At 38.0% G+C, this 23,043-nt stretch overlaps 3 protein-coding genes across 4 annotated transcripts; all 3 read right to left on the reverse strand.

Annotated features, from left to right (window-relative positions):
* Positions 1 to 906: 906 nt before the first annotated feature.
* Positions 907 to 3,339, reverse strand: LOC101305964 (threonine dehydratase biosynthetic, chloroplastic-like). Its single transcript, XM_004304440.1, has 6 exons — positions 2,717 to 3,339; positions 2,297 to 2,600; positions 2,026 to 2,205; positions 1,580 to 1,882; positions 1,298 to 1,495; positions 907 to 1,189 (listed from the first exon to the last, which is right to left on the reverse strand). The coding sequence occupies exons 1-6, from the start codon at positions 2,950 to 2,952 to the stop codon at positions 1,130 to 1,132; spliced, it is 1,281 nt and encodes a 426-aa protein (XP_004304488.1). The 5' UTR covers positions 2,953 to 3,339; the 3' UTR covers positions 907 to 1,129.
* A 7,111-nt stretch (positions 3,340 to 10,450) lies between these two features.
* On the reverse strand, positions 10,451 to 14,645 carry LOC101297077. The gene is made up of 8 exons (XM_004306228.1): positions 14,630 to 14,645; positions 13,674 to 13,863; positions 12,130 to 12,777; positions 11,704 to 12,007; positions 11,499 to 11,611; positions 10,965 to 11,292; positions 10,680 to 10,880; positions 10,451 to 10,570 (listed from the first exon to the last, which is right to left on the reverse strand). The coding sequence occupies exons 1-8, from the start codon at positions 14,643 to 14,645 to the stop codon at positions 10,451 to 10,453; spliced, it is 1,920 nt and encodes a 639-aa protein (XP_004306276.1).
* A 1,811-nt stretch (positions 14,646 to 16,456) lies between these two features.
* Positions 16,457 to 19,886, reverse strand: LOC101306254 (K(+) efflux antiporter 4-like). 2 transcript variants are annotated; one of them, XM_004304441.1, is made up of 6 exons: positions 18,991 to 19,886; positions 18,527 to 18,602; positions 18,340 to 18,413; positions 17,835 to 17,905; positions 16,703 to 16,781; positions 16,457 to 16,562 (listed from the first exon to the last, which is right to left on the reverse strand). In XM_004304441.1, the coding sequence occupies exons 1-4, from the start codon at positions 19,017 to 19,019 to the stop codon at positions 17,893 to 17,895; spliced, it is 192 nt and encodes a 63-aa protein (XP_004304489.1). In that variant the 5' UTR covers positions 19,020 to 19,886; the 3' UTR covers positions 16,457 to 16,562; positions 16,703 to 16,781; positions 17,835 to 17,892. The 2 variants fall into 2 exon arrangements, with proteins under 2 accessions (XP_004304489.1, XP_004304490.1); XM_004304442.1 differs by lacking the exons at positions 16,457 to 16,562; positions 16,703 to 16,781 and having other exon boundaries at positions 17,487 to 17,905.
* Positions 19,887 to 23,043: the final 3,157 nt, after the last annotated feature.

A 23,043-nucleotide genomic window follows, 5' to 3' on the forward strand; every position in this document is an offset into this window, starting at 1 on the left:
AAAAAAATTTCGTTGGGTTGAGTTTTTGTTTTTCTTTAATTTAAGTTTATCCGATCCAGCTTGTTTACTGTTAAGATCTAAGATCTAAACATTGATTTAAGATCTAAGCCTTCAAATCCAATCTGTTTCCATTCCAATCGAAGTCTGACATGGATACTGATCTTTTCCAGTCAGGTCTACCAAACACGGCCTAAGAGTCTATAGAGTTGTTGGGAATTTCAGGATCTGTTTTTGTCTAAGTTGCACAGACACAATGATACGATACGGCACGACACGGCGACAAGGCAAAACTCAAAAACTGAGTTTCCGACATGGCAAACAGAATTATATATTTATATATTTTTAATAAATAAAAAATACTAAATTATAATTATACACAAAATTTTATATAATTATACAGAAAAAAATTATTTACGACACGTCACGTCATAATTATAATCTCATATAATTATGCAGAGATCGAATGGGCGATGTTTTCTTCGTCCGCGTCGTTTCTTGAGTTTCCTCTTCTTTTTTTGATCAAAAGGAAATGTTTATTCATGAGGAGAGAACCTGAGTTTCCTCTCTTTGTTTGTGTGCAAATGCTCGACGGATCTTTACTGCGCCAATTTATTTATTTATTTATTTGTAATTTTTTTTAAGTGAGAAAAACTGATGTGACATGTCGTAAATAGACGTGTCGGGCCAGTTAACGTGTCGGACACTTTTTTTTACCGTGTCAAACTCGTGTCTGCATGTCGGGAGTGTCCGACACTCCACCCATGTGAAGTGTTCGTGCAACATAGGTTTTTGTTAGTGGGAAAAAAATCCCTAAATTTAGAGCTAGTGGGTATTTCCCATATTTTTATTTGTACAAAGGCAAATTAATGATGATACTCATGATAGCAGAATTGCATGAAGTTTTGGAATCTCTGGAGTACTCAAACTAATGGGATTGCAGACAAGTAATGCAACTATCCTTAAACCAAGGTACCGTGGATCTCAAGTATACTACTACCTAGTGTCAACTAATTAATCTACATGATTACAAATCATATTATCCATAATCATCAACATTCCTTTCAGCTCAGCACGTCTTCATACTCATCGATCACGGCAACAATTGTCTTCTGACGAACCTCTTGCACAGTTATTGCACCCCAGCAATGCATAGGGCACTAACTTTCTTTATCGTGTCCCTCTTGATATACTGCATATATACCAAGCACAGCATGTGTTAATCTATAGGGTAGAAAGTAGAAACAATACGGTCATCATGAGTAGAATTTAAATAATATATACAAGTTTTTTCTCGTACCTCGTTTGCTGTGGATATAACATGCTCATCTACAATGATTATACCATCAAGAAACTCAGCGCAAATGGAGAAGCATTCTTCACCAATGGCTTCTACTAGTACTTCCCCATTTTGTTTCTCAAGTAGAACTCTCTTGCCTTTATGGAATGACCATGCCATTACACTTCTAGTGCGCTCCTCCACACCAAAAACTTTTACCTGCCACATGATATCAACTTAGTTTGATGCATAAAACGTAGAAATTCAAGTTCAACACTAAGAAATAACCATAAGGTAACAAACCTTTGGGAAAACCCTCTTTACGTATGCGGCAATTCCAGCAATACGGTTCCCATCACCGACAGGAACGAAAATTGCATGAAGATTATCAATTTTTCCATCTCCAACCATTTGAGTGATTATCTCCACCCCAATGGTTCCATACCCTGTAATAATGTCGGTGTGGTCGCGTGAAGGTACATAGATTATGTTTTGATTTGTAGCAACCTTTTTGGCATAACCATCGGATTCTTGAATGCAAGTCCCTTTGAAAGCCTTATAGCATTGCTTTTTATCTAAAACAACTTTAATTTTCTCCCTATCATTCTTCGCAAACAAGAATTGAACAAAAGTTATACTCCATTTCAAATTCAGAAATTACCAAAGATCAAATGGACATAGATCACAAAATCTAATCTACTTTATTTGCATTAAGTAGGCATATTTGGGATCACAACAAGTGAAAGTACCTGTTCAGCAGAAAAATAATCAACTGGGATCGCAACCCTGGCTTCTGAATTCAAGAGTTGTGCTACACATGCTACTGTCACTGCATGTTTTCCAACTGTGCATATAAATGCCCTCCTCTGCATTTCATTCAGTGCATTTGCCATGAAGTTATAGGTCCCTCTCCATCTGTAGGATGAACCCTGCATACATCACAACATTAGGAACCTAAAACAACTATGAATCAAAGCAACATTAGGAACAATAGATATACTATAAGTTATGTGTACTCACAAGTTCCTTCGAGCAGCAGTCTTCTCTTTTGAGTAATATCTGTACTTCTTCTGGGGTTGAACTGAACTCACGAGAACATGTATGGACTGGTTCTAGGTCCTGTCTTTGAGCAAACTTGCACTCATAAATTCTTGACGAGAGTATGCCACTTAGAAACTTTGGGGAATTTTCTACATTAGTGTGTTCAAGGCAATGCTTCCTCAATGTTGGGTTAGCTTCGACAAGAGTACCTTTATCAAATTCCTGCCCTGGAACTATCCTTGTCTTCTTACCGTTCCAGATGCAAACCGCACAAATCCAATGCCTAAAACACAACTGAAGCATCAGTATACATGCACATCAAACAAAACAATACAAAAGAAAAGATCAAAAGGAACATGAAATAGAGAGAGAGGGAGAGGGAAGTTAATGAAAAACCACCTGTGTCCACATAGGTAAGATGTAGCACTACTAACAACTGCAGTCCCTAAAGGAAGCCACACTGAGGCAAACAACTTCCCAGCAGTGGCTGAGAAATGGAACTCTCCATATCCAATAGTATATGCAGAGACCACAGAAAAATAGGTTGCATTTACCACAGAAAAATCGGTTGCATTTAACACAGAACAATCGGTTGCATTAACTCCATTGTGATTCGGCTGCGTTGTGTCACTCATCTCCTTTGCATCCCAGATCCATATCCCTAAAATTCCAGTGCCAAGTGCCAACGACAAACAATATCCAAACTATTGCGAAGAAGGATTTCCACATCTGTTTTGTCTTGTCACTAGTGGTATTGATAGACTGGAAAAACCACTTCTCCAACTTATCCCCTACCGAATTTACCAAATTTCCAACTGGGTTACCAAAGACAGTACTCATTACAGTACCCAGTAAAACAAAAGCAACCACCAGACACTTGGCTACATTTGTATCAGGAGTCACATTGCCGTACCCAATGGTAGTCACGGTGACAATGACAAACAGTAAGGAGTCGAGGAAACTCGGACGGGCCTCAAAGGAAAGTGTGATCAGATACCCTCCTAATAGGTAGAGAAGATATAGGCTTATACGGAGGGCAATACAAAAGAACCTGGATGTCAGCAGTTTCCTGACATAAATAAAATGAAAACAAAATATGAGACAAACTGACAAGGTATAGTGTCAGTTCATGAATTTTGCACAATATTGAGCTATAATGCTATATCTATAGACTACAGTGATGCAGGGGAGACCTTTAGAACAATCTTCTCTTACTGGATTCTAGGAAATTCAATTTAGCCGAGAAATCTGGTACTTTAGGACCATTAAGGATTTTATGAAATCAACCACAGAGAATCAAGTAGGAGGATTTATAATATTTTTATAGTACTAGCATCGAGCTACAGGGTCCTAGGTATCCAACACAGTGGCCTTAGAACCATAACCTTATCAGGCAATTCATGTAAATCAAAAACCATTTCACCGAGAAACTTGAAAATAGAAAATCCTCTGAACAAAAAGCCTGTCATGTATGAGGTTTCACATGCTGAATGCTATCAATGCATAATTGAAACAACAAAACCACAATGTGCAATAACTTTTGGACATCAATAAGTTGTAATAAGTTAAGGATCACTGAGCAGAGATGATGTAGAGCTGTATAGAATAGGTGTTTTCTTAATAAGATGAAACAGCAGATTGACGGCTTACATGGTTATCAAAGGGAACATATAATAACAAAAGCTTGCGACACAGTTCAACAGCTGTGGAAAAGCGACCACCAAGTACACCTGCAATTTATATAAAGGAATAAGAACATGGCTAAGCATGAAGTTGGATAATGCATGATAAAATAGTGCAGTCTGCACTATTTTACTCTATGTCGATTAATTGCAGGACAAGTAGGGGACAACATTTATTGAGAACTAATTCTCGATTGTCTATCAAGTTCCAGAAGAAGCAGAACCGAAAATCGATCACATCTATAACAGAACAACGTACTGGTGGCTATAATGGACACAAGTTGAGGAAGCAGAACCAAATATCGAGAAATCAATTGATAGAATGCATAATATACAGAGTTTGATGCCTCCTGCTGTTACAGAAATTCTATATATGAACAATCATCAACTCATGCTATGCCCAATCTCATATATATTGTCTATATTTTGCCTTAATTTTACTGTTACAGGTACCAAAGCTCACAAATCGATATTTCAGTGAAGAACAAATCGCAATTTCGCAAGGTCAACACCAGAATCAGAATCAATTGACCAAATTTACATTTAAGACTTTGCGGACTGAAGATCGGAAGCTTACCTTGATAGTGTCGTGATCGGGGACTCAGGGGAAGGTCAGGCAACTCCGATCAGCTTGAGGCTTCCTCCGATTGTTCATCTAGGTCAGTGAAGAGATAGAATCAGATCATATCAAGAAAACAGAACTGGAATTAGTCCGTAATCGAAACTTACGGTGATTCTTCCTTACCGGGTTCATCCTCCATGGATGACCTTCAATTCTCCACCTTGCTCTTCGTCTAGGTCTTCTCTCTCTTCGCTTCGCTTCTCTTCTCTTCTCTTCTCTTCTCTTCTCAGTCTTCTCTCGCTTCGCTTTGCTTCTCTTATCGTCTCCGATAAACGAGGATTCAAAAATGCGAAAGTAGCGGAAAAAAACGACGCCGACTCCTAGTTGGGAGGGAAAATCAATTGGGCCAAAGCCCACTATTTTTATTTCCACCGTTCTACTTTCACCAAAGGTAAATAGTTTACACTTTAACACTAGGTCACCTTGATCCCTTTTTTCTTTTCTTTTTTTTGTAAAAAAAATTCATTTATAATACCGATACACCTCGAAATGGTAATTATTGAAGCTAGAATTTTGTGTTAGATAGATCAAGATCATTGTAGTAAAATTTTTGTTTGATTGGAATACGTGTTATATAGACCCAGAAGCACCAAAATCGCCGCCATAAACAGTGAACTCCGACGAAGCCCGATGACAGCGGAAAACACAAATCGTCAAAACTCTATCGAGATTCGAAAACCAATTATACCAGCAGATAGAACGTGAGGAGGAGGTCGGATTTCATACCTCAGGCAGAGTAACTCGCCGACGGAGTCAACGGAAAATGCAGAAAACACCGCCGGAAAGTCAGAGTTTCTGCCTTCGTCTCTCCCTACACCCCAGCAGCTGAACGAACCTAGAAGGATGTCGACGATGACGAGAACAAAATAGTACCAGTGCGCCGCCATGAAGTGACCGGAAGACGGAGATAGACACGGTCGCCGGCGCGGGTCGTCAGTCTCGAGCTCGCTCACTAACCTTAACCTTCTGGAGCGTTCTGATGTGTGCGATCAACACTACCCGTTATATACTTTATGTCAATGGTTGAGATTAAATCGTGGTTGAGCCCAACGGTTTATATAGCGCACCTCTTTTTATAAAATAAATAAATTTCTTTTGTTACCAAACTTCCGAAGTACAAAGACCTTCGACCAAACTTCCATGAAAAATTCCACCGAGTCCGTAATAAAGCTTACTTCATTATCAAACCTTTATAAACTGAAGATTTTACTTTGAAATTTTACAAAATTTTTCCGAAGGTCCTTGTTAATCAACGAAACTCTAAATCAAATTTTTAACATTCAACTTTAACTCTTCAAATATTTCCGGTGATGCACACCACATACAGACTTGAACTGACCAATTCATTGGCAAACCACACACACAATAGTGTCATCGGAAGTAGAGTATGATATAACGTCTCAAAACAAATTTTCAATATATAGAATAATCACAGATGGTCGGGTTTGAAAGAATCTAGGAGAAACCTCTGTACCTATGTTCGAATCTTCCAACGGCGTGAGGTTCAAGTACCATGGGATAGTTAGCAAACATCGAGAAGTATAAGCACTCAAAGCAGGCCTGTACCTGAGGGGAGGCTTGAGAGGTCGCCGCCTCAAGCACAATAAAGTCGAGGGCAAAAAAAAAAAAATTTGTATATGTGTACATATATATAATTTTTATAAAAATTTTAAATTTTGTCTTCTTTCTCAGTTTCTCGTGTTCATTATATTTTACCAATATTAGAATACTTCTTGAATTTATATTCAAGTTTGCACATTTACTGTGTTAATTATACACATCTTGTAATCAGCGAAATTTCTTTTTATAACGGTCATTATTTTTTCTTTTTTCGTATAACCGTTAAAGGACATCATTTTTAAAATTCGCCTCAGGTCTTTAAATCTCAGATCTGACCCTGACTCAGCACAAAGCCTCTCATTCTCAAAGTATGACGTACGCAAATACGCATTAATCACTTGTGTTAGGCATATAAAAACACTGTAGCCACGACAAATCGCTGTAGCTTGCAGAAATAATTGTATATGAATATTGCTTGGGAAACTCGATTGTCCAGTCGAGAATTGTTAACCTACTACATAGTTGTTGATCTAGCAGTTGATGATGAATACACCTGATCACTAAATTGAATGCCATAATCTCGCCATGCTTGCAAGTTGCAACCTCCATGACCGGTCAGTCGGCCTGCCACTGTTTCTACAATGCAAATTAGAAACAAGGATTTAGACACTGCCATAGTCCAAGCACCCGTTATTATTGGCTCCAAGAAGCATCAGTTATTATCATCCAGCCAGGCTTGCGAGATTAGTGAGAAAAAAATTCCTCTAGAGAGAGAGGTGTTACCACTTTAGTTAGTCTAGAGTGAGTGTTTCTTGTAATCTCATTATTTAGTATAATAGAAGAAAGTACTACGGTTGTCCCGAGGAGATAGGCACATTTGCCGAGTCTCATTAAACATTGTGTCTTTTTTTGTTGCTATTTTTGTAAACAAAGAAGCGGTGAAAAAATTAGATCCTGGAATAAATAATTATCCGTCGACCTTATAATAGGCGGCCACTTTTTTCTTAATGGTTGCTTGATTATGAGAAGACACAAAAATAAATGATTATGGGCATTATTCTATAAGATTAGTGCTTGTTGGTGTCTCCCGCAAAATATGAAAATTTGTTCAGAAGCCTCAAGTACCTGATTTGAGGAATCTTCATCAAGACGTGAGTGAATTTGTCTTAAAGCCTGGTTCTGGATCAGAAAGTAAAGGAGATGAATTTGAAGAAGCAGCAACGGTAACTTTGGCTAGTGATCTGGGTAGGGCTACTCGAGCTTCATCATAAAGTGCTATCAAGCTCCAAGAGATAGGACCCGGCCACGATGACTCTTTGCATGATTAAGGTGGAGAAATGAGAATGGATTGATTCCCATGAGTACATGTCTGATTTCTTGAGACACATGCATATATAATTTCAACAAGTTAACTAATAACGGATTAAGAAAAAAAAAAGTTCTTAATTGCACGCGTACGTAATTGGGATAGCAGTAATAGCACATAACTGAATAACCCAAGCCAAGAGTTATTCAATGAAATGATAAACTTAAGAGACTAGTGGAAACCAACCAAGTCCATACGGCGAATCGTTATTTCCATCAATGTAATTGTCTGCTGAAAAATAGTCGGTTTTTCCATCAGCTAAGTTATAGATGCCAATCACTAAATGACCAGTCGTGTTTGTTGCATAATATATGCAGTTTCCACCTCCGACTCCATCAAACGCCTTGTCCTTCAATACCGCTGACACTGAACTGGTTAGCTTGGACAATGGAATCGAGATATGTCTGTTCAAGCGTAAGAAACTATAATATGGATTAACGAACATTGTCTGGTTTTCAAGAGTAGTCTCTGTCAATGCAGGTTCGGGGCCAAGGTCTAACTTGAACACCCAAAATGGTGCATCTGGATTCTGTAGACGAAGTTGGGAGTGTTTATCTGTACCATTATGCCGATTCCATACAAGCAAAATTTCACCTTCAGAAGCTATCATGAAGTAAGGATTAGCCTCAATTCCATACAGATTCATGTGTCCTGCAATTAAACTTCCAATTTCAAATTGCTTGCCTACGTAGATCTGACTTTTGGCTTTTGAAAAAACCTCTAGGGGATCAAAAACAACTACATATCGAACACCATATCCCCCTTTAGCGAATGCGTACAACTTCCCATCCTTATGGAATTGAAGCTCATCAAAACGAATTTCATATTTGGGGCCTGATTGGTAAGTCCATGATTTGTCACCTGGCCTGCAAAACGCCAACCTGTATGTGAGTGGTGTTAGTATTGTAGCTACAATGCAGTCAGAAGATTTCGGGTTTGAGGAGGCTGCAGATATCATGGATGATTCATTGGAGGGTGGCAGCATAATCCGAGCACCTGTAATCGGGTTCGACAAGTAGTTGATGCTCCATCCATAAGGAGTGTAGCTAGTCGACTTTTGCATTTTATAATCTCTCATGATCAAATATCCATCAATACACCCTAGGAAGGATGTATAATACGAAGGATCCGCAGTTGCTTTTGGAAACGTAAAATTATAGACACTGTCTTCACTTGGACTATAGAGACTACAGAGTACAGTTGACGAGTCCACAGACCGAACCCATTTCAAGATCCATGGAAAAAGGGTGGCACGTTGACACCATTTTGACGACGCTCTTCTCCATGATGTACACACAGCAGAGAACTTTTGTGAATCAATAAGTGATAACCGCTTCAGCAACATCTCGATCAAGTCATCCGGAAGATGTTCAGACCACCTATTCGAGACAGAGACTACTCCATGGCGGGCACTTTCACCATCTCCTAATTCCAATTGACGGCAAAGTTTATTTTTCAATGTGTCATCTTCAAAACTTGTTGCATTAATTCTACCATCAACTCTACTGCAACTGATACCCATTGTCGATCTTCTGAAGTTATATTCTTGATTGATTGGGCCTGGAAAAAAAAGAAGAAGATCAACTAGTTAATCAAGTATACCTGCACAAGCTGTTCACAGGATCGAATAGGGATAAAAAGATAAATTAAATTAGTGCAACAAGGCTTGCAAGTTGCAAACGCCTCATAATCTACCATAATCATACCCAACATAAGTTTAACAACTAACCAAACTAGCTTCAAATCGAGCAAGTAGCATGTAACAATCATGTAATCAAAGATGGAGAGTACTGATGTTAAGTACTACTTACATTCGACTTATCTTATAGAATTGCCTACACCAACAAAACCAGAACAATTAGTTCTTATTAGGGTTTGGAGTTTTAGCACTTCTCTATCTCTATAAATAATGAAGGAGTATTCCTTATATATATATATGCTACTAGGGTTTCGGCTGTCCTTCGCCACGATGGGATTATATACAGGATTTACTTCTTCTTTTTTTCTTTTTTCTTTTTTTTCTTTTTTTTATATACAGGATTTACTTCTTAACTGAGTTGTTCTATCTTACACAAAGTTGTGTCTTCTTGTACAATATGGCTAAAGCGATGCTGTGACCAAAGGTCCTAAACCATGAAATAGACTTACAACTTATGACATTAGATGAATATCCAAATTTACATTTGGGGTCAAACAAGGAGAGCGCTTTCAAGGCCATATATATCTAGCCAAGTCCAAGGATAAAGCTAGCATGGGTGCTGCGATATATCATATATGTGCAGCATGCGGTGGCGGAAATTTGGGAGGCAAGCACCGAGCCAGTTGCATGTTGATGGCGACACCCTTGGGAGAGCCCTAGTTTCGGGTAGTTTCTAGGTCATTGAATAAACTAGGGTTAGAACATGGTTCACACTCGGTTTTTCTTGTGTTGCTTTGGTATCTAGAGTTTGTTACATGTTAGGTTGCCCAATGCTCTTTTTCATTTGGTTATATAGGCTCTCTAATGATAGCTCAAACTTATTTTCTAAAAAAAAAACAAAATGATAGCTCAAACTTGTCATGTATAAACCTTTGTGATATTTAGTATATTACAACTTCTATCTTTAATGGATTGACAACCACATCACTTGAAAAAGAAATGCATGTTAAGCATTCTTATATGGCCAAATTTCAAAGAGTTCAAAATAATACTGCTCAGAACTGTAGCTTTTATGATGTAGAACAATAGGAGAAGCAAGTTAGTGTTGATTTCTGGCTACAACAAGCTCATTAGTACTCTTACAGTAATTAAACTAGATCAATTCTATACGATAGGCTCCACACAGCTGAGATCCGCCACTTCAGCTCTACTTCACTACTGCTAGCATTCTTAGGCCTAAATCAAACCCCAGTTAACACTAAATTCACTCATCAATGACAGCAACAATATTCTTGTTGCAAACCTCTCCCACATACTTAGAGCAGTAACATTGCACCCCAGCAATGCATAGGGCACTAACATCCCCTCCTATGTCCTTGGTGATCTGCATATATACCAAGTATGACATGTGTTAATCCATAGGGCTAGAAAGTAGAAACAAGACGGTCACCATGAGCAGCATTTCAATAATATATACAAGTTTTTTCTCGTACCTCCTCATTTGCTGTGGATATAGCATGCTCATCTACAATCATTATACCATCAAGAAACTCAACGCAAATGGAGAAGCATTCTTCACCAATGGCTTCTACTAGTACTTCTCCATTTTGTTTCACAAATAAGACTCTCTTGTCTTTATAGAATGACCATGCCATTACACTTCTATTGCTCTCCTCCACACCGAAAACTTTTACCTGCCACATGATATCAGCTTGGTCTGAGGCATAAAACGTAGAAATTCAAGTTCAACACTAAGAAATAACCATAAGGTAACAAACCTTTGGGAAAACTCTCTTTATGTACGCAGCAATTCCAGCAATATGGTTGCCATCACCAATGGGGACGAAAATTGCATGGAGATTATCAATTTTTCCACCTCTAACCATTTGAGTGATTATCTCCACCCCAATGGTTCCATAGCCAGTGATGATGTCGGTGTGGTCACATGAAGGTACGTAGGTTGAATTTTCAGTTGCAGCAATAGATTTGGCATGGTCATCGGATTCTTGAATGCAAGTCCCGCGAGAGACCAAAATGGCTGCATACTTTACTATATCTTCTATTAATTTCCTCCTAACAACCTTTGCAAACAAGAATTGAACAAGGCTTATACTCCATTTCCAATTCAGAAAAAACCAAATATCATATGGATATGATCACCAAATCTAATTTATTTTATTTGCATTAAGTAGGCATACATGCATGTCTTCCAAGAGTCACTTAGCTAGAAAGTAGATCATTGGGGATCACAACAAGTGAAAGTACCTGTTCTGGCTGTTCTGGCAGTTCTGGCAGTGGAGGAGGAATATAACTATTTGGGGTTGCAACCGTGCAGGATAAATGTGCATGTGAATCCCCTCCTCTCCTTTTCAATCAGTGCATTTGCCATGAAGTTATAAGTCCCTCTCCATTTGTAGGATGAACCCTGCATACATCACAACATTAGGAACCTAAAACAACTATGAATGAAAGCAACATTAGGAACAGGAGATATACTATAAGTATATTTGTACTCACAAGTTCTCTATTGAGTAATATCTCTACTTCTTCTGGGCTTGAACTGCACGCACGAGAAAATGCAGGGGCTGGTACTAGGTCCCGCCTTTGAACAAACTCACATTCATAGATTCTTGACGAGAGTATGGCACTTAGAAACTTTAGGGAAGTTTCTGCATCTGTGTGTTCAAGGCAATGCTTTTTCAATATTGGGTTAGCTTCAACAAGAATACCATTCCCAAATACTAGCCCTGGAACTATCATTGTCTCGACCTCCATCAATGATTTGGTCTTCTTATCCTTCCAGATGCAAACCGCACAAAGCCTAAAACACAACTGAAGCATCAGTATACATGCACATCAAACTAAACAATATAAAAGAAAAGATCAAAAGGAACATGTAACAGAGAGAGAGGGCGAGGGAGAGGGAAGTTCATAAAAACCCACCTGTGTCCACATAAGTAAGATGTAGCACTACCAACAATTGCAGTCCCTAAAGGAAGCCACACTAAGGCAAACCTCTTCCCAGCAGTGGCTGAGAAATGGAAGTCTCCATATCCAATCGTATATGCAGAAATTACAGAAAAATAGGTTGCATTAACCAGATGGGTTGCATTGACTCCATTGTGATTCGTTGCATTTGCTCCATTGTGATTCGTTGCATTAACTCCATTGTGATTCATCTTCGTTGTGTCGTCCCAGATCCATATCCCTAAAAATCCAGTGCCAACGACAAACACTATCCAACCTATTGCGAAGAAGAATTTCAACTTCTGTTTTGTCTTGTCACTAGTGGTCTTGATAGACTTGAAAAACCACTTCTCCAACTTATCCCCTACCGCATTAACCAAATCTCCAAGTGGATTACCAAAGACGGCACTCATTACAGTACCCAGTAAAACAAAAGCAACCACTAAATACTTGGCTACATTTGTATTAGGAGTCACATTGCCATACCCAATGGTTGTCACGGTGACAATGACAAACAATAAGGAGTCGAGGAAACTCGGAGGGGGCTCAAAGGAAAATGTGATCAGATACCCAAAAATTAGGTAGGCAAGATATAGGCTTGTACAGAGGGCAATACAATAGAACCTGCATGTAAACAGTTTCCTGACATATATAGAATGAAAACAAAATATGAGATAAAAGTATAGTGTGAGTTCATGAATTTTGCACAATATTGAGCTATATCTATAGTGATGCAGGGGAGACCTTTAGAACAATGTTCTCTTACTGGATTCTAGGAAATTCAATTTAGCCGAGAAATATGGTACTTTAGAGCCATTAAGGATTTTATGAAACCAACCATGCACAGAGAATCAAGTAAGTAGGAAGAATTATAGTATTCTAGCATTGAGCTACAGGGTCCTAGGTATCCCACACAGTGGCCTTAGAAACATAACCTTATCAGGCAATTCATGCAAATCAAAAACCATTTCACCAAGCAACTTGAAAATAGAAAAATCTCTGAACAAAAAGACTTATGTTTATGAGGCCGGTTTCACATGCTGAATGCAATCAATGCAAAATCGAAACAACAAAACTGCAATGTGCAGTAACTTCTAGACCTCAATAAATTGTAATGAGTTAAGGATCACTGTGCAGAGATTATGTAGAGCTGTGTAGAATAGGTGTTTGCTTAATAAAATGAAACTGCAGTCTGATAGCTTACATGGTTGTCAAAGGGAACATATAACAGCAAAAGCCTGCGACAAAGTTCAACAGCTGTGGAAAATTGACCACCAAGTACACCTGCAAGTTATATATAGGAATAAGAACATGGCTAATGATAAAGTTTGATATATGCATGCAGTATGCACTATTTTACGCTATGTTGATTATGATGCAGGACAAGTAGGGGACGACATTTATTGAGAACTAATTCTCGATTGTATATCAAGTTCCAAGTCATTAGGAAGAATGAAAAAAAAGAGAGAACAAACATACATCAGAAAACTTTGAGGAAATCAACTTAACACGTGAAGTACCATAGCGCATTGAAGTTATTGATGCAAAAGTAGAGGAAATCAACCCGAAAGAGGGTCTTGGAAAAGCAGATTCCAACAGCTTTAGATGAAGGTGAAACAGACTCGAAGGAAGTTGAAATAGACATAAAGGAGCGAGCAGGAGGAGACAAAAGGGTGTAGAACCATCTTAATTGATGAAAAGGTCCTGGACCTTAACAACATCCGTGTACAAGAGCAAGAGAATTTTAACTCTAATGAGAACTTGTACAGTCAGATTCCAACAACAGTAGGCACTTGAACAAGGAGCACATAAAATGCACTTAAACTGCTGCTGATAACAATGGACATCTTAAGAGATTCAAGATAGCAAACATCTTAGGATGAGACTGCAAGCAGAGGAAAAAACCCGAAGAAGCAGAACCAAAAATCGATCACATCTATAGCAGAACAACGTACTGGTGGCTATAATGGACACCAGTTGAGGAAGCAGAACCAGATATCGACAATCGCGAAATTGAAATGATAGAATGCTATAAACAGTATCATGAATACATAATATACAGAGTTTGATACCTCCTGCTGTTACAGATAACCTAGATATGCACAATCATCAACTCTTACTATGCAACCGCACCCAATCTCATACATATTGTCTATATTTTGCCTAATTTCACTGTTACAGGTACCAAAGCTCGATCACAAGTCGATATTTCAGTGATAGTGTAAAGAAATTGATCAAGGTCAACACTAGAATCATAATCAATTGACTAAAGAAATTGCGGACTGAAGATCCGAAGCTTACCGTGATAGTGTTGTGATCGGGGACTCAGGTGAAGGTAAGGCGATTCCGATCAGCTTGAAGCTTTCTCCGATTGTTCATCTAGGTTAGCGAAGAAAGAGAAACAGATCTGGATCAGTATCGCAAAAATTGAAATTGAATTCGTCCATACAAATCAGAACTTACAGCGGCTACTTACCGGATTCATCCTCCATTGTTGATCGAGCTTCGATTTCTCCGCCTCGCTCTTCGTCGTCTAAGTCCTTCTACTCTTTCTCTCTTCGCTTCTCAGTCTTCTCTCTCTTCGCGTCGCTTCGCTTCTCTTCTCTTTTCTTCTCTTTCCGATATATGTGGATTTCGAAAATGAGAAAATAGCGGAAAACGACGCCGGCTCCTAGTCTTGGGAGGGAAAATCAATAGCGGGCCGGTGGATCACCTCTTTTCTTTCTTGCAATTTAGGCGAAAGCCCACTTCTTTTTATCATCCACCTTTCCACTTTCAACCAAAAGATAAATAGTTTACTCATTAACACTAGGTCAGCTTGACCTCTGTTTTTTTTGTTTTGGTATTTTGTTCGGGGGCATAAAACAACCCCAAAGTAAATACACCTCAAAATAGTGAGAAGACGGTGCGAGAGAGAGAGACACTGAAAATGTCTTGAATAGAAAAAGACTTTGTGTAGTACCAAGCTTTATCATTTAGCCCTTCGGCCCTGACCCTCATCAATGACGATGGTGACGAGACTAATAAAATAGTACCGGTGCGCCGCCATGAAGTGATCGGACGAAGATAGGTTTGGTCGTCAGCGCGGGTCTTCAGTCTCGAGCTCACTAAGCTTCTTGAGCGTTCTGATACGTACGATATACATTACCTTTTATATACTTGAACATAACAGTTGAGATTAAATCGTGGTTGAAACCAACGCTTATGTCGCATCTCTTTTTGTTAAATAAATTTCCTTATTAGCAAACTTCCTAAATACCAAAGAAATGCCTTCGACTTTCGAAAAGCTTTCATGAAAATTACCACCGACTCTATCATAATTCATAAACTCATAAAACATATACTTCATTATCAGACCATAAACTAAAGATTTCACATCTAATTTTTCTGAAGGTGCTTAACAATCATCGAAACCCCAAATCAAATCTCTAACCATTCAACTTTTGTTCTTCAAATATTTCCGATGCATACATAACTAATTGACTTGAATAGACCAATAATTCATAGGCAAACTGTGAGACCCCGTAAAGTTATGACTTTATGAAATTGAAGTCTTGATAATTCCTAGTAAACGATTTCTATAGTAGACGGACATTGCTCGATTTAGTTGAATTCGAGAGGTTTCATTTTTGAATTGGGCCTATAGTGTAGGCTTGGAATAACCCGATTGGGTCACATGTTTGGGCTTAAGGAGGGCAACATTGTAATTTTATATATATGAGCAACAAATTAATAAGCTTTGATCAGAATGACCAGAAGCTTCTCCCGTTTTCTCTCCCTCTCTTACGAACACTCTTTCTTTCTGTCTGTCTCTCTGTTCATGTTCAAGAAGACAAGGCTGCTAAATATTCATGGTGGGATGTTAATCTTCAGTTCAAGGATACAACAGAGATGGAGTTTGGGTCGTTTAGCTATGTACCGTCGACACCGATTTGAGTTGTAGAAAGCCACAGGCATGAACGTTATTCTTCTTCTCTTAGCATATTGAGGTAAAGTCCTAAGAACCCATAGATTTGGCATTTCTGATTTTGATAGATTGGGTTCTAATTATTCTGTTAATTGGAATGCCAGTGACACGGAATTTCGAGTGGAATTTGAGTTCCAAGGAAAGAAGCATGAAGTCCATGGAGAGTTACTGAATTTGAAAAGGGAGAAGTGATCGATGAATACAATCAATACTCCTGATTAGTGAATCCCATAATCTCGGCATGCTTGCAACCTCCATGCCCGGCCAGTCGGCCTGCCACTGTTTCTACAATGCAAATTAGAAACATGGATTTAGACACTGCCATAGTCCAAGCACCCGTTATTGGCTTCAAGAAGCATCAGTTATGATCATCCAGCCAGGCAGCCATCACCAGGTCCAGAGCAACAGTACCTTGATATTCATTGTCTTTAATCAGATATACCTTTCAAGAATTTGGCATGGATTCAGACAAAAAGAATTTGGCATGGATCGAAACAACATGCACCCAAAAAAAAAAAAAAAAAAACTGTAAATGAGGGGGCAGATCTTTGTGGATGTAGATAATGCATGAAGAAGGTTTACGTTAGTTTACGACTGCTTTTGAAGACATTGAAAGGAACACGCCAACGAATACGCCCTCAGAAATTTTACCTCCACACAACTGCAAACAGCATCCAATCAGAACTGCAGCATTGAGAATAAAAAAAACATTGTATAATCCAGTCTACATTAGCGAAAGCTATGGCTTCACAATCAATGTCGATTATAGTTATCTTAAGCACACCCGTCCAATAAACGAACATAGAAACTAAATACCAAAGAGTGCTAAAGATATAACCAGAAATACTGAATGTCAAGATGCAAGAGCAGAATAGAGGCATATACCAGTCAATTTCATGTGCTATCATTCTACGACTATCAGCAACTTCAGTAAATTACAAATGAACGATAGGATACAGCATAGAAAGACTCAGAAGGTAGACATGCAATCAGAATAGAGACCTAAAGTAGTCCAATTTAATGTGGAAGTTCCACTACTGCCAGTAACTTCAATTAAGGCCTCTATGTGATTAAGGGTGTCTTGGGAAAGTGTAAGTCTAGCACAAATACTGCACCTCTCACCCCTCCAACACAGAAGAATAGCTACTGGTACTCCATCCTATTAGTTTTAAGGACTCAGATGCTACATCCTAGTACGATATTTTGAAATTGTCACTCAGTGTAAACCCAAACACAGGCAAAGTAGCTGGAGGAATAAAGCACCAAGAAGAAATAATCTACAACACTATTATAAAAGGACATTAACAAAGAGCCAAACTAAACTAAAGTGGAAAAACATAAACAGTATAATTTTGCATAGGGTGGTGCAATTAACACACCCTTTTTTGCTATTAACACACCCCTTATATAAAGGGCATCTTATCATTCTCTACTTATTCATTGCCATGTTACTAGTACCTGCTAGAATATGGCATGGGATACTGGTTATAAAGGGCATCTTATCATTCTCTACTTATTCATTTCCATGATACCATCCCATGCCATAATCTAGCAGGTACTTTTATAATTTTTGTGGCAACATCTATTCCTGTAATTTTGCAATGCCTAAAACACTAGGTGTAGGAAGGTTGCACATTGAAATAATCATAAGTAAGCAAAAACTTCGGTAGAGAGAGAGAGAGAGAGAGAGAGAGAGAGAGAGAGAGGATCTAACTTTGTTGTGGAAAACTCTAAGCCCAAAGCAAAAAGAAGAAAGATCACACCAAACTGAGCTACAGTTTCAACCTGCATCCATATACCACAGTGAAAATATGAATAAGACACATAAAGATAACCTAAATACGAGGGATCAGTTAACGATCTAAATTTTAGAAAGGAGAACAAATTCTATCTCTGCGTACAGAATAGTCCTGGTTGTGTTTCTTACATGAGGCATGCTCAATATAGCTACCAAGAACATTTTATTGCATACTCCAAGACAACAGACTTAAGAGTATCTGAGCGACTGAAAAAGTGCTAGAATCATCTGAATGAGTACTAGAAATGTTTCTTTCTTTCTTTCAATAATGTATATGAAAAATGACTGTTCATGCATCGTTCTTTCCAAAATTATCAGTCACTTCTACACATGTGACGAGAGCAAATGACCAAGACCTTTATGCTTACAATATCATAACATATAAACCATTGCATAAGATAATAAAGCAAAGTGAACATACTTGAACCATTTCACTAACAAAGTGAACCCTCCAGGTCCAATAACAGATTTGGCTAGCAAATACCCTGATATGACCTGCAAAGTTATAAATCAAAGTAACACAATAAGAAACATTAAGTATAGTCAAATTTACAAGATGCTCTATGATAAGTTCATAAATGTATGACTGTTGATGTGTATGTACAGACCAGTTGTCCAGCACAAGCAAAAGCAATATCACCACAGGTTGCAGAGACATTAACGACGACCAGATCTGATATCAGTCTACAATCCAACAAGCAGAAGTGATCAGATCACCATTTCTAATGAATGACCAAATTCGGGCAACTATATTGGTTTCAAGACATAATCTGATCATGGTACACATTTCCAAATTCATTTAGCACTCCGCGAAAAGATGAGGAAATGAGAAAAACAGAAACTGAAAGGGATAGATACAGAATTTCTAGTTAACTACACAAGTTACAAAACAGAAGAGACACAAATCAGACTTCTTGCTCACTTATATCTCTCAACTTAACTTTTCCACGTTCAGCCTTTCCATTTTTTAGATAAGCAAAATCAACGTGGAAAAGTTGAATTTACAATTCACACACTTATTGCTCACTGAATAAGTTGAGGGATGAAGAGGTAGTCGAATTTGGTTCTTTACCTTCGAGCAATCAGTGAGCAGATTGGCATAAGAATTTCTAGTGTCCATTCTGCTCAATAGATTGGGAATGAGGGGCGTGCGATAAGGCGGCGCCGTCGGTTTCGGAGAAGGCGTTGATGAAGGGGAAAGAGGAGTCGACGGCGAAGAGGTACCCCCTACATCGTCCATGGCTGTGGATATGGTACCCCTACATACTTGCCTGCAACAATTTCTAATCGAATTGAATCCTATTATAAACCATGATTTACAATCCCGTGACAAGTCAATTGTAAAGCATTAGAAATTTGTGAAACTAAACATAAACCACACAGACAAAACTTGATTAAAATTCAAAGATACTAATATTCCATGGATCCGAAACAGAGTACATACACATAAACCTCCTCATCACCCGAACAAATCCCCAACCACAAAATACGAGTAAATCATGACATTACGGACGGTCCTGGATAAACACTGTACTGTAAACAACATCCAAACAAATACAAAAACACTCCCGGAATTGGTTTTGAAAGAGAGGTCTCCAAATCCCACAGACAACAATAATGACTCAACGAAGGCCAGACCCTCCAGAAAATGCACAACAATTGCACCAACAACTACACAAGCCATCAGCATCATGACTGCCGTGCACATTCGGACTCCTGCCTCCAAATTCTCATCCAAACTTGGATTATGAAGATGGGTCTTTTTGGAATAGCGTCCGTGATAGATAACCAAAACAACTGTCAAATATACGCCGATCCACATCCTCAATAATCGCCGGCGATGCGGCTGCACTTTGTTTTGGTCGTCAGGTTGCGCGGCTGCGTGTTGTCAGAGCTTTTCTCTCTCTATTTGTACTAGGTTTTTCTGTTTCTTTTTCTTTTCGAGTTGGAAATTGACTGTACTTGTTTAAAGTCCAAACTACTTGCGGCAGATATGTTCGGCTTCTTATCCTTGTTTTTTACTGTTTTATTTTTACTAGCTTTCTTTGCACACGCAGGGCCGCGTGCGTTTGGTTTTGTTATCGTTCATTATCGTGTGTCATGATTGAAATCATGACTGCGCCATGCTCCTTTCTTTCAGGAATTGGATAATTCGTTTGGAAATTTGCACTCATTAAACAATATTTCTACTCTCTCCCTTCTCTTAAAAGGACTGCCCTGGTGAAAATGCTAAAATCAGATTCAAAAGGCTAAAATCTAAACTTCACGTCAAACAATACAAAAGAATCACAATTTCATATTAGGCTCTTCCTCACAAAATAAGAAAAGAAAATAATTTGCCTAACCACAATATGAGTCCAGGCCATGAAAAGCCCAAATGTAAGCTTAATATGAAATTGTATCTAGCAAACTCAAGACCTAAAAAGAACTTGAGGGTATTGAGATGAACACATCTTCAAGTCATTCTCATCTCTGTTAATCTGCAATGAAAACAAAATAGTGAGAAACTCTTTAAATCTCATTCCTTTCAAAGTGGTATCTACCACAACATAAGGAGATAAATGGTCTATTTTATTTGAAACACAACTTGGAACTCGGCATCAATGGTTCTGTACTTAAATGCAGTAACAATGGCATAATTAGCTCCATGATCCCCCACCCCAAAATCCAATTTCCTAAAGCACCTCCCTCACAAAATTCCAATGAAGTCTATTAGAGCATCTCCAGCAGCTTCCCCAAAATTTCTCTAAAATAGGGAAGCAAAAGCTAAAATCTCTAAAAAAATTATGCTTAAAATCCAACAGCTTCTCCATTTTAGAGATTTCAGCATTTAATACAACAAAAAAATATACTATATCATTATTGATTATAACAAAAAACATTATATATTTCATTGTAACAATAAAATACTCAATCAAATATTCTATTGTTGTCTTGAATTCGTTAGAGCATGTGAAGAATTTAATTTTGGGGAATGAAGGCTTTGCTGCAAATTTGGGGAATGAAGGCTTCTCTTTCTTCTATATCCCCATTTTGGGGAATGAGATGGGGAAACTGTTGGACCTAAAAACAGCTCTATATTCCCCAAAATTGAGAAGCTGTTAGAGATGCTCTTATAAGCTTTAGCAAGATCAACTTCCTAAGCAAAGAAAATAAAAATTGCAACAAAAAAGTAAATGATAAAAGGATTCTCAGCAGTGTACTAAGTACCCAAAAATTGCAACCTGTAAGTTTGAAACTTGAATAAACTCTTAATCAACAGTCACATAACAATGATAATACACAACAAAAATCACTAAACCACAACCCCTAAATTCGCTTGCATAAGCATACCTTTTTCTGTGTTTATGCTTTGAAGAACGACCACCAATTTGCACCAATTTGCTTGTTTACAGTGTCATGATATGGTAGCATAAAGAAACTGCTATTGAACGTAAATCCGCTCAGCGAACAATACCTAACAATGATAATCCAATTCCAATGAGTAACATGAAAAACCAAAAATAATAGAAATAGGATTCCTAAATCTAGGATTCCTAAATCAATGCAAAACAAATCTGAAAATTTCCTAAACCAGCAATTTCCTTTCCACCAAGATACACCTTTGCAATGACCTATGTTGAAGGTAAAAAAACAAAGATGCAAAAGTTACAGATCAAATAGTTTCAGCGTAAACACAGACATATGAACCAAGCAATTGGGATCCTATAGCAGCAAATACCGACCCCAATCGGTTATTTGCAGGGCAACGTGAATACCTGATTTCTGATATGCTCCTCTTTGCCCTCATGTGGTTGAAGTTGAACTGCAAATCAAGAGGTCAGAGTACTGATTTGATATGCTCCTCTTTTTGGGGTTGAAGTTGAACTACAAATCGAGAGAGGGGTGAGCATTGATATAGAGCCATATGCCCATATGTAAGCCGAACCGCTCCCACATTGTTCCGGCTAAAAACAAAAACACAACTGTTCATACACAAAAAGTTAGTATGGACACGTTGAGATTGTAAGCCAATCACTTGAGCAATGAAAAGAATTAATAGCTCCATTTACCAAAACATAGAAACATTCATTGTCACTATTGTTCAATCAAACAATCAATAAAGTTCATTGACTTAGAAAGAGGCATAAATTGATGACAATAGGAAGCCTGTTATATATCTACTACCACAGATTAGAAAGAAAAGAACGACAAAAGTAATACAGCATTACAGAAAAGTATATCATTTACATCTAAGACAGTTGAAAAGCTAATTCCTAAACAGGAGCGTATATAGAACAGATGAAAAATGAACAACAAAAAGAATCAAGGATTTACCACTAGTGAGCCTTTGGTACTTTGACTGATATCGATGAAAAACAAAACAAAAACAAAACTATCAAAACACTTGCTTCCCACCCAAATTGCATACACATTGATTCTTTGAAGACAAAAAAAAAACAGAGGAGACCCAAACTCATCTAATTGAACACAAAACCTCACCCAAATTGTTTTGACGCTCCCTTTCTGGGTTCACTTTTGTTTTGCTTCTCCCTTTCTGGGTTCACTTTCTGCTTCGTGCATTTAACTTTTTTCGCCTTTAACATTAGTTAGCTATTTACTTATTAACGCATGCAGGACTGTCTCAACTATTTTTCTTTGTAACATTCATAGACAATCAAACAGTTTTCAGCATAATACAAATGAATTGAACTCTCAAACTCCTAAACTCTTAAAAACAAAAACAAAAAAGAAGTCCTTTGCTTCTCAGATTTCACGCACTACCAAAATCATGTCCTTCATATCACTTGAATTTTCAATCAGCCTCCATATGCTATAGTTGTAGCAACATGCATGCTACAGCTTGCCATTTATGTGAAATGACTTTCTATGTAACAGTTAACACTTAACATAATCATTTATTATTTTATTTACTGTAAAAAAAACACTATGAACTTACAATATCGGTAACCAAGCATGAAATGACATACTTAATAAGGAAAGAAATTACACACAGCTCTAATCACTACATTAAGGGGTCAGTTTGCATACGTTTCAGATTGCATCACAATGGAAAACCAATTTTAATAGCATGAGCAGCATTAAGGACGACAAAAAAACAACAAAACAACAAAAGAAAAAGAAG

The sequence above is a fragment of the Fragaria vesca genome, linkage group LG6, assembly GCF_000184155.1.
Source record: "Fragaria vesca subsp. vesca linkage group LG6, FraVesHawaii_1.0, whole genome shotgun sequence".
Taxonomy (NCBI): Eukaryota; Viridiplantae; Streptophyta; class Magnoliopsida; order Rosales; family Rosaceae; genus Fragaria; species Fragaria vesca.

Coding starts and splice junctions, on each gene's coding strand:
- LOC101305964 (XM_004304440.1), bottom strand. CDS start 2,952: ATGAGTGACACAACGCAGCCGAATCACAATGGAGTTAATGCAACCGAT. Junction 1,883..2,025: donor ATTATTTTTCTGCTGAACAG/GTACTTTCACTT, acceptor TTGTTTGCGAAG/AATGATAGGGAGAAAATTAA. Junction 1,190..1,297: donor TTATATCCACAGCAAACGAG/GTACGAGAAAAA, acceptor GTATATATGCAG/TATATCAAGAGGGACACGAT.
- LOC101297077 (XM_004306228.1), bottom strand. Junction 12,008..12,129: donor TCTTACTTATGTGGACACAG/GTGGGTTTTTAT, acceptor GTTGTGTTTTAG/GCTTTGTGCGGTTTGCATCT. Junction 10,881..10,964: donor TAAAGAGAGTTTTCCCAAAG/GTTTGTTACCTT, acceptor ATCATGTGGCAG/GTAAAAGTTTTCGGTGTGGA.
- LOC101306254 (XM_004304441.1), bottom strand. CDS start 19,019: ATGCCAATCTGCTCACTGATTGCTCGAAG. Junction 18,603..18,990: donor TGCTCACTGATTGCTCGAAG/GTAAAGAACCAA, acceptor GTTGGATTGTAG/ACTGATATCAGATCTGGTCG. Junction 18,414..18,526: donor TTGCTTGTGCTGGACAACTG/GTCTGTACATAC, acceptor ATAACTTTGCAG/GTCATATCAGGGTATTTGCT.